The sequence below is a fragment of the Schistocerca gregaria genome, chromosome 1 (genome assembly GCF_023897955.1).
Source record: "Schistocerca gregaria isolate iqSchGreg1 chromosome 1, iqSchGreg1.2, whole genome shotgun sequence".
Taxonomy (NCBI): domain Eukaryota; kingdom Metazoa; phylum Arthropoda; class Insecta; order Orthoptera; family Acrididae; genus Schistocerca; species Schistocerca gregaria.
Window position 1 is genome coordinate 1041493278 of NC_064920.1, and position 12289 is coordinate 1041505566.

At 39.7% G+C, this 12289-nt stretch overlaps 1 protein-coding gene across 1 annotated transcript in view; it reads left to right on the forward strand.

The window, feature by feature from the left end:
• Positions 1-11957, forward strand: part of LOC126279923 (RNA-binding protein 24-B-like) — a 320643-nt gene extending 308686 nt beyond the window's left edge. The window contains exon 5 of the mRNA XM_049979717.1: positions 8750-11957. Coding sequence (XP_049835674.1) covers positions 8750-8898 — 149 coding nt within the window. The 3' untranslated portion in view covers positions 8899-11957. The remainder of the gene's footprint in view (positions 1-8749) is intronic.
• Positions 11958-12289: the final 332 nt, after the last annotated feature.

Sequence of the window (12289 nt, forward strand, 5' to 3'; positions counted from 1 at the left end):
TGCGCTGTACGGGCAGTTGACTTCCAAAGATAAGCCTTCCGAAATTTTAAATGTTGGGTGAACCGTCTTGTCCAGAAAAAAATAGTTCAGAGCAACAATCACAGAACATCTTTGTCTATAAGATGCGCCCTTTCAATTAAACATCCATTTGGAAGCAGGTAAAAATCTGACGGAACCTGTTCTGGACAAAGATAGAACTGGCTAAGCATCTTCCAAATCTAATGGTTCACGCTTTCCATTGCATCTTCCAAATCTAATAGTTCAAGCTTTCCATTGCGATATTTCTTCCTGTATTATCTTCCAAAAGATTGCTATCAGGTTATGGAATTTATGGAACCATCAAAATGTTCACCCATCTCCGCACCGAACTAAATGTGAATTGATGATTGCAACAATCCGCATTGTCTTTCCTTAGTAGAATTCTTTTTATTGCAAATGGAATGACTCGATAAGGTGTGTTTATGTTTCATTTACTTATAATAGTTATAAATGGAGAGTATCCCCAGTTACAGAAATAATACACCAGCTTAACATTTCGACAGTGCTGTAGAGATGGAAATTTATTTTCTCGTGACAGCGTTTGTGTATGAAGTATTTTCAATTCCCTTACCATTTCAAATTGAATATATATATATATATATATATATATATATATATATATATATATATATATATATATATATATATATATATATATATATGAACTGTCCCCGACAATTTACCTCCTCGTCTTTGTTAGGAATATCGGAATTCCCAGTGCCAAAGATTGATGTTGTGATGTTGGTGGCGGCCGTGGGGACGTAAATAAATCGGAGAATATTCACTCAAGGTCAAGAGCCGTTTCCATGAACACCTAAGATTAGACCCGCTGACCCAGATCCAACTTATCACTGTCATCTTGGCGGTTTCGTTGGTGACATTGGCAGTAGACTGATGCGTGGAACAACATTTTTCCTTTATAAGAGTAATTTTATTTTCATTCACAACACTGTGTTCAGCAACTGCTAATTTTTCTAAAATACGTGGTGAACCAGAACTCTACTGACAATACTTACAGACATTCAGGGGTACTGTATTTCCTGAGTCTTTTGGTATGAGAGCCACGTGGTCTCCGGTGGATCGTTACTGAATACTTGCATTTCGTTTGATTTCTTAGATATATATTTGTATATCTGTTGAACTGAAAATATCTGTACAACACGGTGCAAATGTTGATGGTATGTGTGTGTCTCCGATTTGAAACAAACGTGTTCTGTTCACTTGTTTGGGTTCTGTCCAGACCCAGTGCAGTGCGCCGACCGCAAGTTGAACTAATGTCAGCATTTAGTAACACTCTCGCTTCCAGATAGGGTGCTCCGGCATATCTCGCACGATCGGTATTTCCACTTGAACACCACTGTATGCAGTTTCTCGTTGTTACAAGTCCAAAAAGATAGGAGACTGGAGTAATGCACTTCAAGACAAGAAAAACGACGAACCGCGAATTAATTATCCGAATGGGACGGAAATCGGTAGATGTGGTGTACTTGTACAGACAAACAAATGATTACCGTGTCAGAAAATACTGGATGATTTATTCAAAAGAAAGAACTGCACAAATTTAGCAAGTCAGTAAAGCGTTAGTCTACAAATGGCACTTATGCATTGGTCGATAGAGTTGTTGGATGTCCTCCTAAGGGATATCGTGCGAAATTCTGTCCAATTGGCGTGTAGCATCGCTAACATACCGAGCTGGTTGCAGGGCCGTCCCCACAATGCCCCAAACTTTCTAAATTGGGGAGAGACCCGGCGACCTTACTGGCCGAGGTACCTTTTGGTGAGCACGAAGACAAGCAGTAGGGACTCCCGCCGTTGGCGGGGCGGGCATTATCTTGCTGAAATGTAAGCCGAGGATGGCTTGTAGAATTTTGGAACACGTATTATGTTCGAGTATAATGACTTTTCTTGAGACTAGAAATCTACTCTGTAGGAATCAGCATGGGTTTCGAAAAAGACGATCGTGTGAAACCCAGCTCGCGTTATTCGTCCACGAGACTCAGAGGGCCATAGACACTGGTTCCCAGGTAGATGCCGTGTTTCTTGACTTCCGCAAGGCGTTCGGTACAGTTCCCCACATTCGTTTAATGAACAAAGTAAGAGCATATGGACTATCAGAACAATTGGGTGATTGGATTGTAGAGTTCCTAGATAAGAGAACGCAGCATCTCATTCTCAATGGAGAGAAGTCTTCCAAAGTAGAAATGATTTCAGGTGTGCCGCAGGGGAGCGTCGTAGGACCGTTGCTATTCACAATATACATAAATGACCTTGTGGATAACATCGGAAGTTCACTGAGGCTTTTTGCCGATGATGCTGCAGTATACCGAGAAGTTGTAAAAATGGAAAATTGTACTGAAATGCAGGAGGATCTGCAACTAATTGACGCAGGGTGCAGGGAATGGCAATTGAATCTCAATGCAGGCAAGTGTAATGTGCTGCGAATATTTAGAAAGAAAGATCCTTTATCATTTAGCTACAATATAGCAGGTCAGCAACTGGAAGCAGTTAATTACATAAATTATCTGGGAGTAGGCATTAGGACTTATTTAAAATGGAATGATCATGTATGCAATCCCAAAACAAAGGAAGTAGGTTACATACAGTACACTTGTTCGCCCACTGCTTGAATATTGCTCAAACAGTGTGGGATCCGTACCAGATAGAGTTGATAGAAGAGATAGAGACGATCCAACGGAGAGCAGCGCGCTTCGTTACAGGAAGAATCCTAAGGAAATGCAATCCCAAAACAAAGGAAGTAGGTTACGTACAGTACACTTGTTCGCCCACTGTTTTAATACTGCTCACCAGTGTGGGATCCGTACCAGATAGGTTTGATAGAAGAGATAGAGAAGATCCAACGGAGAGCAGCGCGCTTCGTTACATGATCATTTAGTAATCGCGATAGCGTTACGGAGATGATAGATAAACTCCAGTGGAAGACTGCAGGAGAGACGCTCAATAGCTCGGTACGGGCTTTTATTGAAGTTTCTAGAACATACCTTCACGGAGGAGTCGAGCAGTATATTGCTCCCTCCTACGTATATCTCGCGAAGAGGCCATGAGGATAAAATTAGAGAGATTACAGCCCACACAGAGGTATACCGACAATCTTTCTTTCCACGAACAGTACACTGCTGGAATAGAAGGGAGAACCGATAGAGGTACTCAAAGTACCCTCCGCCAGACACTTTCAGGTGGCTTGCGGAGTATGGATATAGATGTAGATGGCTTGCCATGAAGAGCAACAAAACGGGGCGTAGAAGATTAAGGATGTACCGCTGTGCAGTAAGAGTGCCGCTGAAGACAACCAAAGGGGTCCTGCTAAGAAAAGAAATGCCACCCCAGATCATCAGTCCTAGATGACGGCGAGTTAGTATCTCACCGCTGTCTGTTGCGTCTCCAGACACGTCTTCGCTGGTGGTCAGGGCTCAGTCCGAAGCGGGTCCTCACTGAAGACACTTCTACTCTAGTGAGTGAAATTGCAGGCGATATTTTAAGCATAGTACTGATTCCAAGACAAATGGGGGTAAAAAATCAAACGAAATCCAGTTACTCTCTACAACATCGCCAGATACCATGAACACATTAAACCAGTAGAGTGAAAAAGTTCCCAAATTTTTTCAGTTGCATTCGGTTCCAACGTAGATAAGTTACTGTGTCGGACACTTGGAGTTGCTGTTAGCCCGGTGTGTAGCGTCAGATTCTGATGCTCGTGAAGTCTCAGTTTCAAATCTCGTCAATAGCACGTATTTGATGCGTGCATTGCGGCTTAGCGGTTAGCGGCGCTGACTGTCGTACTGTGGGTCGCCAGTTCGAATCCCAGCGCGAGCGATTGTTTGTCGAAAGGTGGAGCTCGAAGATTGGAAGGACAAAAAATTCAGCGTTCTTCACTACTAAAGTGCCAAACTACGGATCCAAAGGTCGCAATTTCGATCACTGGTCAGTCATTGAATTTTTATCGCTTCTTTCACTCTTGGCAATGTTTGTTAATGTGAGAAATGCTGAGTTGCACTATTATTTGGTGCCTTCGTTTAAACGCAAGTCCTCCGAAAGTCAGTTCAATAAGATCGGAACACCAATGTGATGTTCAAAAATAGCCTTGACGTTTATGTCAGGCTTACCTACTACAGTATATAAGTTGTTACGAAAACACGTATGGAAATCTATCTAAAAATACTTCTTATGATGACAAAAATGTTACCATGCCAACTACAAAGCAAAAGTGTACCATAATTTCAGTATACAGTCTGTTAATGGACTCGCAGAACAATACACTGCGCAACACAGTTAAAGGGTCCCTTTTTCGTAACCCCAGACAAAAAATTGCTTGTGTGCTACACTCCAGAGGGGTGTGATCACATTCAGTGGGGTTGCAGGCCCACGATGTCCTTAGAGAAGGATCGAAGCGTGTGGGGGGATGTTGCTCATCGCATTGTGAACTGTTGTTTTCGACCACGAAATGTGTGGGATCAACGGCTCAAGAGAAGATTTGGCTTCATTGACCCTTTTATGCCATCTCCTGAGGCTTTCTCGTGTCGTTTCCGAGTGGCGGGGTGTTTGGAACGCTTTACTCGGAAATCCATACAAAAACGATTGATTTCGGGGCTGGGCGTCACGATTCTGAGTTCTATCAAAAGAAGGGTTAAACTGTGGGTAAGAGAGGGCTCCGACCTTCCCATTGTGTGACACCTCCACGGCGGCGTTGGGCAGAATTATGGTGAGTTTTGGTGCCAGTGTGACATCAGTAATCTACCTTACGGCTCACATGAACTTTTGAGCTCTGGCCTTTTCTTCACATATGTGGACACCTTGACGTTTCAAATGCAGCCGAGCCCGTGGGTCACGGCGCAGGGCGTCACGATTTTGCTGCTTTATAGAGAAAGGTTGTGGGCACCTTTGAGCGAAATTTCAAAAAGTTTGAAAAAGTGACGCTTTAATTGCGTTACACAGTATATGTTACTGATATATTTCAAGATGTGCATTATAAATGGTTTTTATGGATATAGAGTTAAATGTGTAGCCAGTTTCTAGTCACCTTCTTTTCTCTAATCTGTCATGGTAATAGTAGACAAAGATGCTCCAGTTAATCGCATTATCCATCGCCGCTTCCCTGACATGCAAAAAAAATCTTCATTATCTACTGGTATCTAAATTTCTAGTAATAATCATAAAATTTGTCTCACAATCTGATATGTCCATTTTAATCCCATTTATAAATGTAGCGCTTCGCTTTTGTATACTGAGTATTAAGGAAGATTTTTAAAAATAATTGTTACATATGAAGGGCTTATTTCAATAGTGGTACAAGTCCATTAGCTCCACTTTTCTGCCTATAATGATTCTGAAATTAATGATCCATACAAACAGAAAGAAATGTTCATCTCTAGCAAGAAGCCACATGTTTTAATACTTCTGGTATCTCAACTGCAGATTTTTGAGCACTCATTTAACTTTAGGACTCTGTATCTCAGAATGAACAAAAATGGACTTGTACCATTATTGAAGTAAGCCCTTCACATATGAGTACCCCTTCATAGTATCAGCGCGCAACGTTCTCTTCGTCTGGTATGCGCTTCTTGCTTGATGTGATGTTCCTAGAATTATTTTCCAGTCGACTTCAATATTTTACAGAAGAAAAGATTATTACATATGTTTATTCCTTTGGGTGTGCATGAAGTGTCGGACCAGAGGGATACTCTTTCTTATCGTCCACATCCTGACACACATTAGTAGAATTCTAAGGGTAATGAAAATTGTGTAGTAAATTAGCGTACACTCTTATGGCGTTCAGTTTAACTATCGATAATTTGTTTTACAAGAATCACTACAGTCTATCATCTGTTGTGTTCGTGTGACATTCTTTATATACCCACAGCATCATGTTGTTCTCCTGATTTCATTGCTCTTCAACTGTACTTCTATCCCATTTTGTCGAGTTTGTGTGCCCACTCGTTGCTTTTGATGCGACGTTCTCAGGGTTACACATATCTGTTTATTGCACAATCCATGATGATGCACTGTGGCGATTCAAAATGCTCATAAATATTCGTCACTCTTTCGTTTTTAACCCTTTTCAGGTAGTTTACCTATTCTCTATGACTGGATATAAAGTGGGCCAACCTCCAAAGTGGACGAATATTGCCTATCAGTAACCTTTCCACGATGTTAGGAAATATTTCGTAATCACGTCTTCCAGTAGCGCTGCTATCCCAAGCTTCCTGCAAACTTTCTGTCAGCATACTCGCCCACAATGTCACTGATGTTCTCTCTGACGCCAATAGGCTGCTTCTGTAAAATTGCCATGAGAGTGTCTCCGGTGTCTTTCACCAGTGTTGTCACTCTTAATATATGAGCTGAAACACCAGCTCCATGTGTCACGACACCAACGAGAATATACAGGTATTATATTCTGATTAGCTGCAAAGACAGTCTAAATTTTATGCTATATTCACGATTTTTTGCATTGATGCAAAGGTTCTGGAGCCGACATTTTAAGCAAGAGCTAGGAAGTTTTACTTTTCGCGTGTGTAAATACTTCTGTGTTTATACTTTCCGAATGTTTCTACTTTCCACTACACGCTGTCGCATGCTCATAAGATGTCCGTCATTATTCCTGCAGCTTATGGGCCTTTATCTTTTACAGTGCTCACCGATTGATTAATGACATCTTCCATGAATTTCCCTTTCAGAAACCCTATTGGTTTTCATTGAATGCTCTCAGTTCTCTTAGCTCTGTTAGCATCTTGGAGAACAACCTCTCTTGGAATTTTGATAAGTTGTTTAATAGCCATTTGGGTCGACAGAACATCGCCATTGTGGGATCCTTGTCGTTCCTTTTGCTAAGGATGGCTACGTAAAATAATTTACATGAATTTGAAATGTCCATTGAAACAGACATTTAACAGACTTGCCAAGTAAGGCCCAGACGTAACCTTCTGGACTCGAAGCACTTCGACCTCAGTGCAGTCTGGACAAGCAGCCTGTCTTTTCTTCTTCCTAGTGAAGTATGTATACTGAAATATGTAGATCATAATTGGAGTCCAATTCTTCTCTGTATCTGCTCTGATTTTTATCTCATCATCCTATATATCTCATTCGGTATGAACACCTGTATCCACAAGCTGGTCGACTCTTCCCAGTAATTTTTTACCTGACCATCTTTCTCTTTTTAAGGTTGAAGAAAGTGTAGGTGCTCTTATTTTGGTAACCATTGATTTAAAAGATGTACCCTAGGGATTTAGGCTCACTTCACTTGAAACATAATTCAACCTCCAGTCCTTAAGTACCTTAATGATTATTCCTTGTTTTGCTCTATAAATTCTTGGCTGTTGATCTCTCTCTCTCTCTCTCTCTCTCTCTCTCTCTCTCTCTCTCTCTCTCTCTCTCTCTCTCTCTCTGCCTGTCTCCCCTCCCCTTTCCCCCCTCCCTCTTTTTCCCCGTAAGGTATGAAGATGTATGTTACGACACGTGCAGGCCTCTTTAGTTACCTACAGTTCTGATAGTCAACAAAGCCCTGTGCATTACATGTTTTATTGCTTTTACAAACCCACTTGCTCTTTTGTCAAGCCTGAGGTGACCCTCTTGTCTTTCTGGCAAGGTAAAATCCTTCTGGCAAGTTAAAACTTACCATTGAAAGTGACAAGTCAGAATTTTGAATATTATAGTGGTGTTTTATATACTCTTGAGCTCTTACATCCTTCTTATGCTCCAGACCTATACAGGGTGAGTCACCTACCATTACCGCTGGATATATTTCGTAAATCACATCAAATACTGACGGATCGATTCCACAGACCGAACGTGAGAAGAGGGGCTAGTGTAATTGGTTAATACAAACTAAAAAAATGCACGGAAGTATGTTTTTTAACACAAACCTACGTTTTTTTAAAAGTGGAACCCCGTTAGGTTTGTTAGCACATCTGAACATATAAACAAATACGTAATCAGTGCCGTTTGTTGCATTGTAAAATGTTAATTACATCCGGAGATATTGTAACCTAAAGTTGACGCTTGAGTACCGCTCCTCCGCTGTTCGATCATGTGTATCGGAGAGCACCGAATTACATAAGGATCCAAAGGGAACGGTGATGGACCTTAGGTACAGAAGAGACTGGAACAGCACATTACGCACATGTACATTACCATGAGGGGTGAGGTACACGTTCGACGGGCGTTTCATAGGACGTTTATATGTTCAGATGTGCTAACAAAACTAACGGGGTTCCATTTAAAAAAACGTAGGTTTGTGTTAAAAAACATACTCCCGTGCATTTTTTTATGGTTTGTATTAACCAATTACACTAGCCCCTCTCCTCACGTTCGGTCTGTGGAATCGATTCGTCAGTATTTGATGTGGTTTACGAAATATATCCAGCGGTAACGTTAGGTAACTCAACCTGTATATGTTGTGTTGTGATCATATGTTGAGTCATCATTTACCCACCACTCTTTAATATCATTTTCGAGTATTCTTCCTGAGACAAGTGTTTCATCAGTATTTGAACTAGCTACTATTCTGTTTTGATGTGCTGTGGTTGTTAGACTTGGATTCATTGATTGTCTTCATTATGTCTAGTCCCCTAGCATCGGTGTGGCCATTATTACACTATACAGAATGCGCATGCATGTTGGTTAAAGTCTTTTTTTGTCCCTGTCGCCAGAAGTACAGTTTTCATACGACGTGTGTTCACTTATGTTTCTGTGTTTACAGGTGCTGCCAGCTATGTGACGCCGTACACCTACGCGACGCTGCCTCAGGCCGGCCTCCCGTCTGCTGCTGCAGCTGCTGCAGCTGCCTTCCCCGGCCTGTCGCCCTACCAGACAGCCCAGGCGTCGCTGGGAGAGGCACGCCTCCAGTAGGCTGGCCTGACCACTCCACACCTCCTGTGCCAGTGTAGTCACATGTGGGGAGAAGCTGATCCTGGCTGTCCTCTGTCCTCAAGTGTTGCTGATCGCCAGGGATCTCTGCCTCGACAGTGTGCTTGTTGTAACATATAATTACCACACCAAAAATATAAATATCATACAAAGGAACTCTGTACATCTATTGTATTTTTACTCTTCCATTCTGGCTGTAGTGTACCATAAGCCTGCATGACACGTTGGTATCCACTGTGGACTTAAAAGCTTCAAGTCTTCTATTTTATGCAGGCTTCATTTCATTGGGAGGTGGGGGGGGGGGGGGGGGCGCAAATGGGAAGAAGAATCCGTAGTAAGGCATATTTTTTGAGAGGTGACTCGTAGTTTCTTCCACTGAGGTTATTGCTGAAATGCTGATACAGCATTCCACAGTCAGAGAAAGAGAGTGAGAATGAGGGAGAGAGCAAGAGAGAGAGAGAGAAAGAGTAATTGTTTTATGTTATTAGGTAATTTGACATTGGCCATTCTCCGAGAATTCAGCCAACGTGCCAGACAAATAGAGTATAATCAATATTTATTATCTTATTGTTTATTCATATTTATATCTTTAATTCTTCTACAGTAGATTAGGTGAATAGCTAGTATGTAGATTATCTGTTTATAAATAGTACTGAAGTTAAAAGAATTTATAAAGGACATTAATATCCTGTAAATATTATAATGGGTAAACAGTTCGTGACAAACAGTAAGTCACAATAAGCTGTCTCAGAATTTATGTGGATATTCAGGTACTTAGTATCTGTAATGTACAGTAATGAAAATACAAATGTCCCCACTTGTTATTTTTGTAATAATTGAAAGAACTCAGGACGTTACACTGAGTGTACTCCATTATTACATGTAATGTTTTCAATGTCTGTAGGAAATGTGATAAAGACTTTTGCAGTAGGTATGCCATCAGTATGAATGGTCCAGTATTAAAAACTTGCCTGGACACTGTTGTTATCTCACAGGTGTAATTTTTGTCAATGACTTATTTTGGCCATTAAGATCTCAGTTTATGTTTTTGAGAAATAATAAAAGGAACATATGTATCAAATGTAGTATTAATACAACATTGTGGAAAGAGATCTCACAAATGGAGCCTTGTCAAGGTCCTTGGTCGAAACTGTTGTTTCCTTTCTACTAGATTCTAATGGATACATTTGAAAAATAAGTGGAGCCTTTCGTTTCTCTTGAATGTTTTACATTATTATCTTTAAAGAATATTTAAGTAACATATTGATTATGCATATGTCACAGTATTTATGTGGAAACCCTTACTCGAATAATGTGTTTGTTACTTGCGTTGATGTCTGAACGCACACATTGTGTTACCTAACAGAAGTGTAATCAGTACAGAGATATATTCATAACACAGTTATTAATAAAACAACACTGTTCCTTCTCTAAACTATATGAAAAAAATTCAGGTTACAAGTTATGTGCACAATATTATATTAACTGGCCTGTAGTTGTTGTTATCCTGTTTATTGCATGTGTATTGAGTGATATAGCTCAAGCATGCGTTGTACTTTTTTTCCAAATATCTTCCAGTATTCTGCCATTAGCCAGGCTCAGTGTTCGCAGTTTTGAAAATTATTGACATAGGATATATCACTACATGCTGCATTGCCACTAACATCCTTTTCACAAGAATTAATTCACAATGAGAAACTATTCTGAGAAACTCAGGGTTGTTTGATAAATTTATGTAGATTTGTAATTTTTATAATATCCTATGTTATGTTCCTATTGAATGGCAAGCCTACTGGAAGGTTTACATCAGACTTATTTCTACTGAAGCAGCTATTTTATGTAGTATTAAATTTTTGAGAAAACAGTTATGTGTACTTAATTAAGATTACAATTAAGGTATGTCAGCTTATCTGTTAGATAACAGATATGCCCAGAGAGGTTGCTAGTCATTATGCTACAGTTCGATAGCGATCACTGTGCAATAATGCATTGTTACCTAATTTGTAGCTGTTTAATTTTACTATGTGATTACTAGTCAGAGACATTGCTGGAATCAGTAGCCTGTATGGGTAACAGCTGCCTAAAAATTCCTAAACTATTTTAATAATTCGAAATGTGTCAGCCATGTGTATAATGCTCAAATGCCGAGTCATTGTTCGAGAGTGGCATCTGTGGACTCTATGATGCAGTGTATAAGCTGAAAACATGAGGGGAATTACGAATTTAGTGTATGCACAGTGCTACAGTTTATGTTAATCCTTACAAATAAGACAGACCAAAGTTATTGTAGTTCTTACTTTTCTTATGCACAGTTATGTGCTCGCATGTTTATACAAGTGTAGCAGAAAGTTGATCACTCATTTAAAAATATGAAAAAGTTATTCAACAATGGAGAAGACATTGAAACAATGTGCCGTGCAACTATGACTACCTGTTATCAAATGTTGGCAAGAGGCCTCTGAAGGTTTTAACGGTACAAATTTTTTGTAATGTTTAGGCACAATTTCTCAGAGTATCGTAAAGTCCTAACAACAAGCCATTTCACACATATGGAATCATACCTGTGATAGTGATGATCCTGCCATTATTTATTTTTCCCGAACTAAGATTTTAAATTGGTAGGTTGGTTTAAAATAGCGTTTTGATATGTACTTGGAATGGTGTCTGAACCATGATTTGTGATAGAAGACCAGAAGCTGCAAAATTTTTAGAATTTCTACAAACAAAACGTGCTCGGTAGCTTCACTATGAGTCAGTCTGTGACTTTGGATTCAAGTTTTTATTTGACATTTTTAATGTTTCACAGCCGTAATGAAGGAAGACAAAGTGTTTTAGAATGTTTTACAGCCAAGAATTAAGCTTCAAATCCGTCCTGAAATTGCCTTGATATCTGAGAAGTGCCTGTGTGTTGTGTAATATGGACCTTTTTTACAGCTGGCAATAATGAAATATTGTGAACTTTTCAGTATTTCAAACAGAGTATGTTTTAAACATGTAAATTTATTGACTACACAAATATAAAAAGAAATCTGGTTCAGGAACAGTGTGTTTTCTTTTGAAATATATGTCCTTACATTTAGTGGCTAGTGTGATGCAATCAAAGCAAAATTGGTCACGAATTTAATTGCACCACGGGGTGATTGAATATGCTGATTCAATCTTTAGGTATCTTATATTTACATTCATCAGTATGCTATTACATCCCTTCTTTTTTCACATGACAAACATTTTCTGTGGTAAGTATTAATTTTTTTCGGATTTTTGTCATGTCTTCCCAGTAGGTGGTTTCCATTTGGTAAAGTGGCACCATAAATGAGTCAGCGGAGAGTATACATAGATTAATTTAAATTTTAGCAGTGTTACACTTTATGTC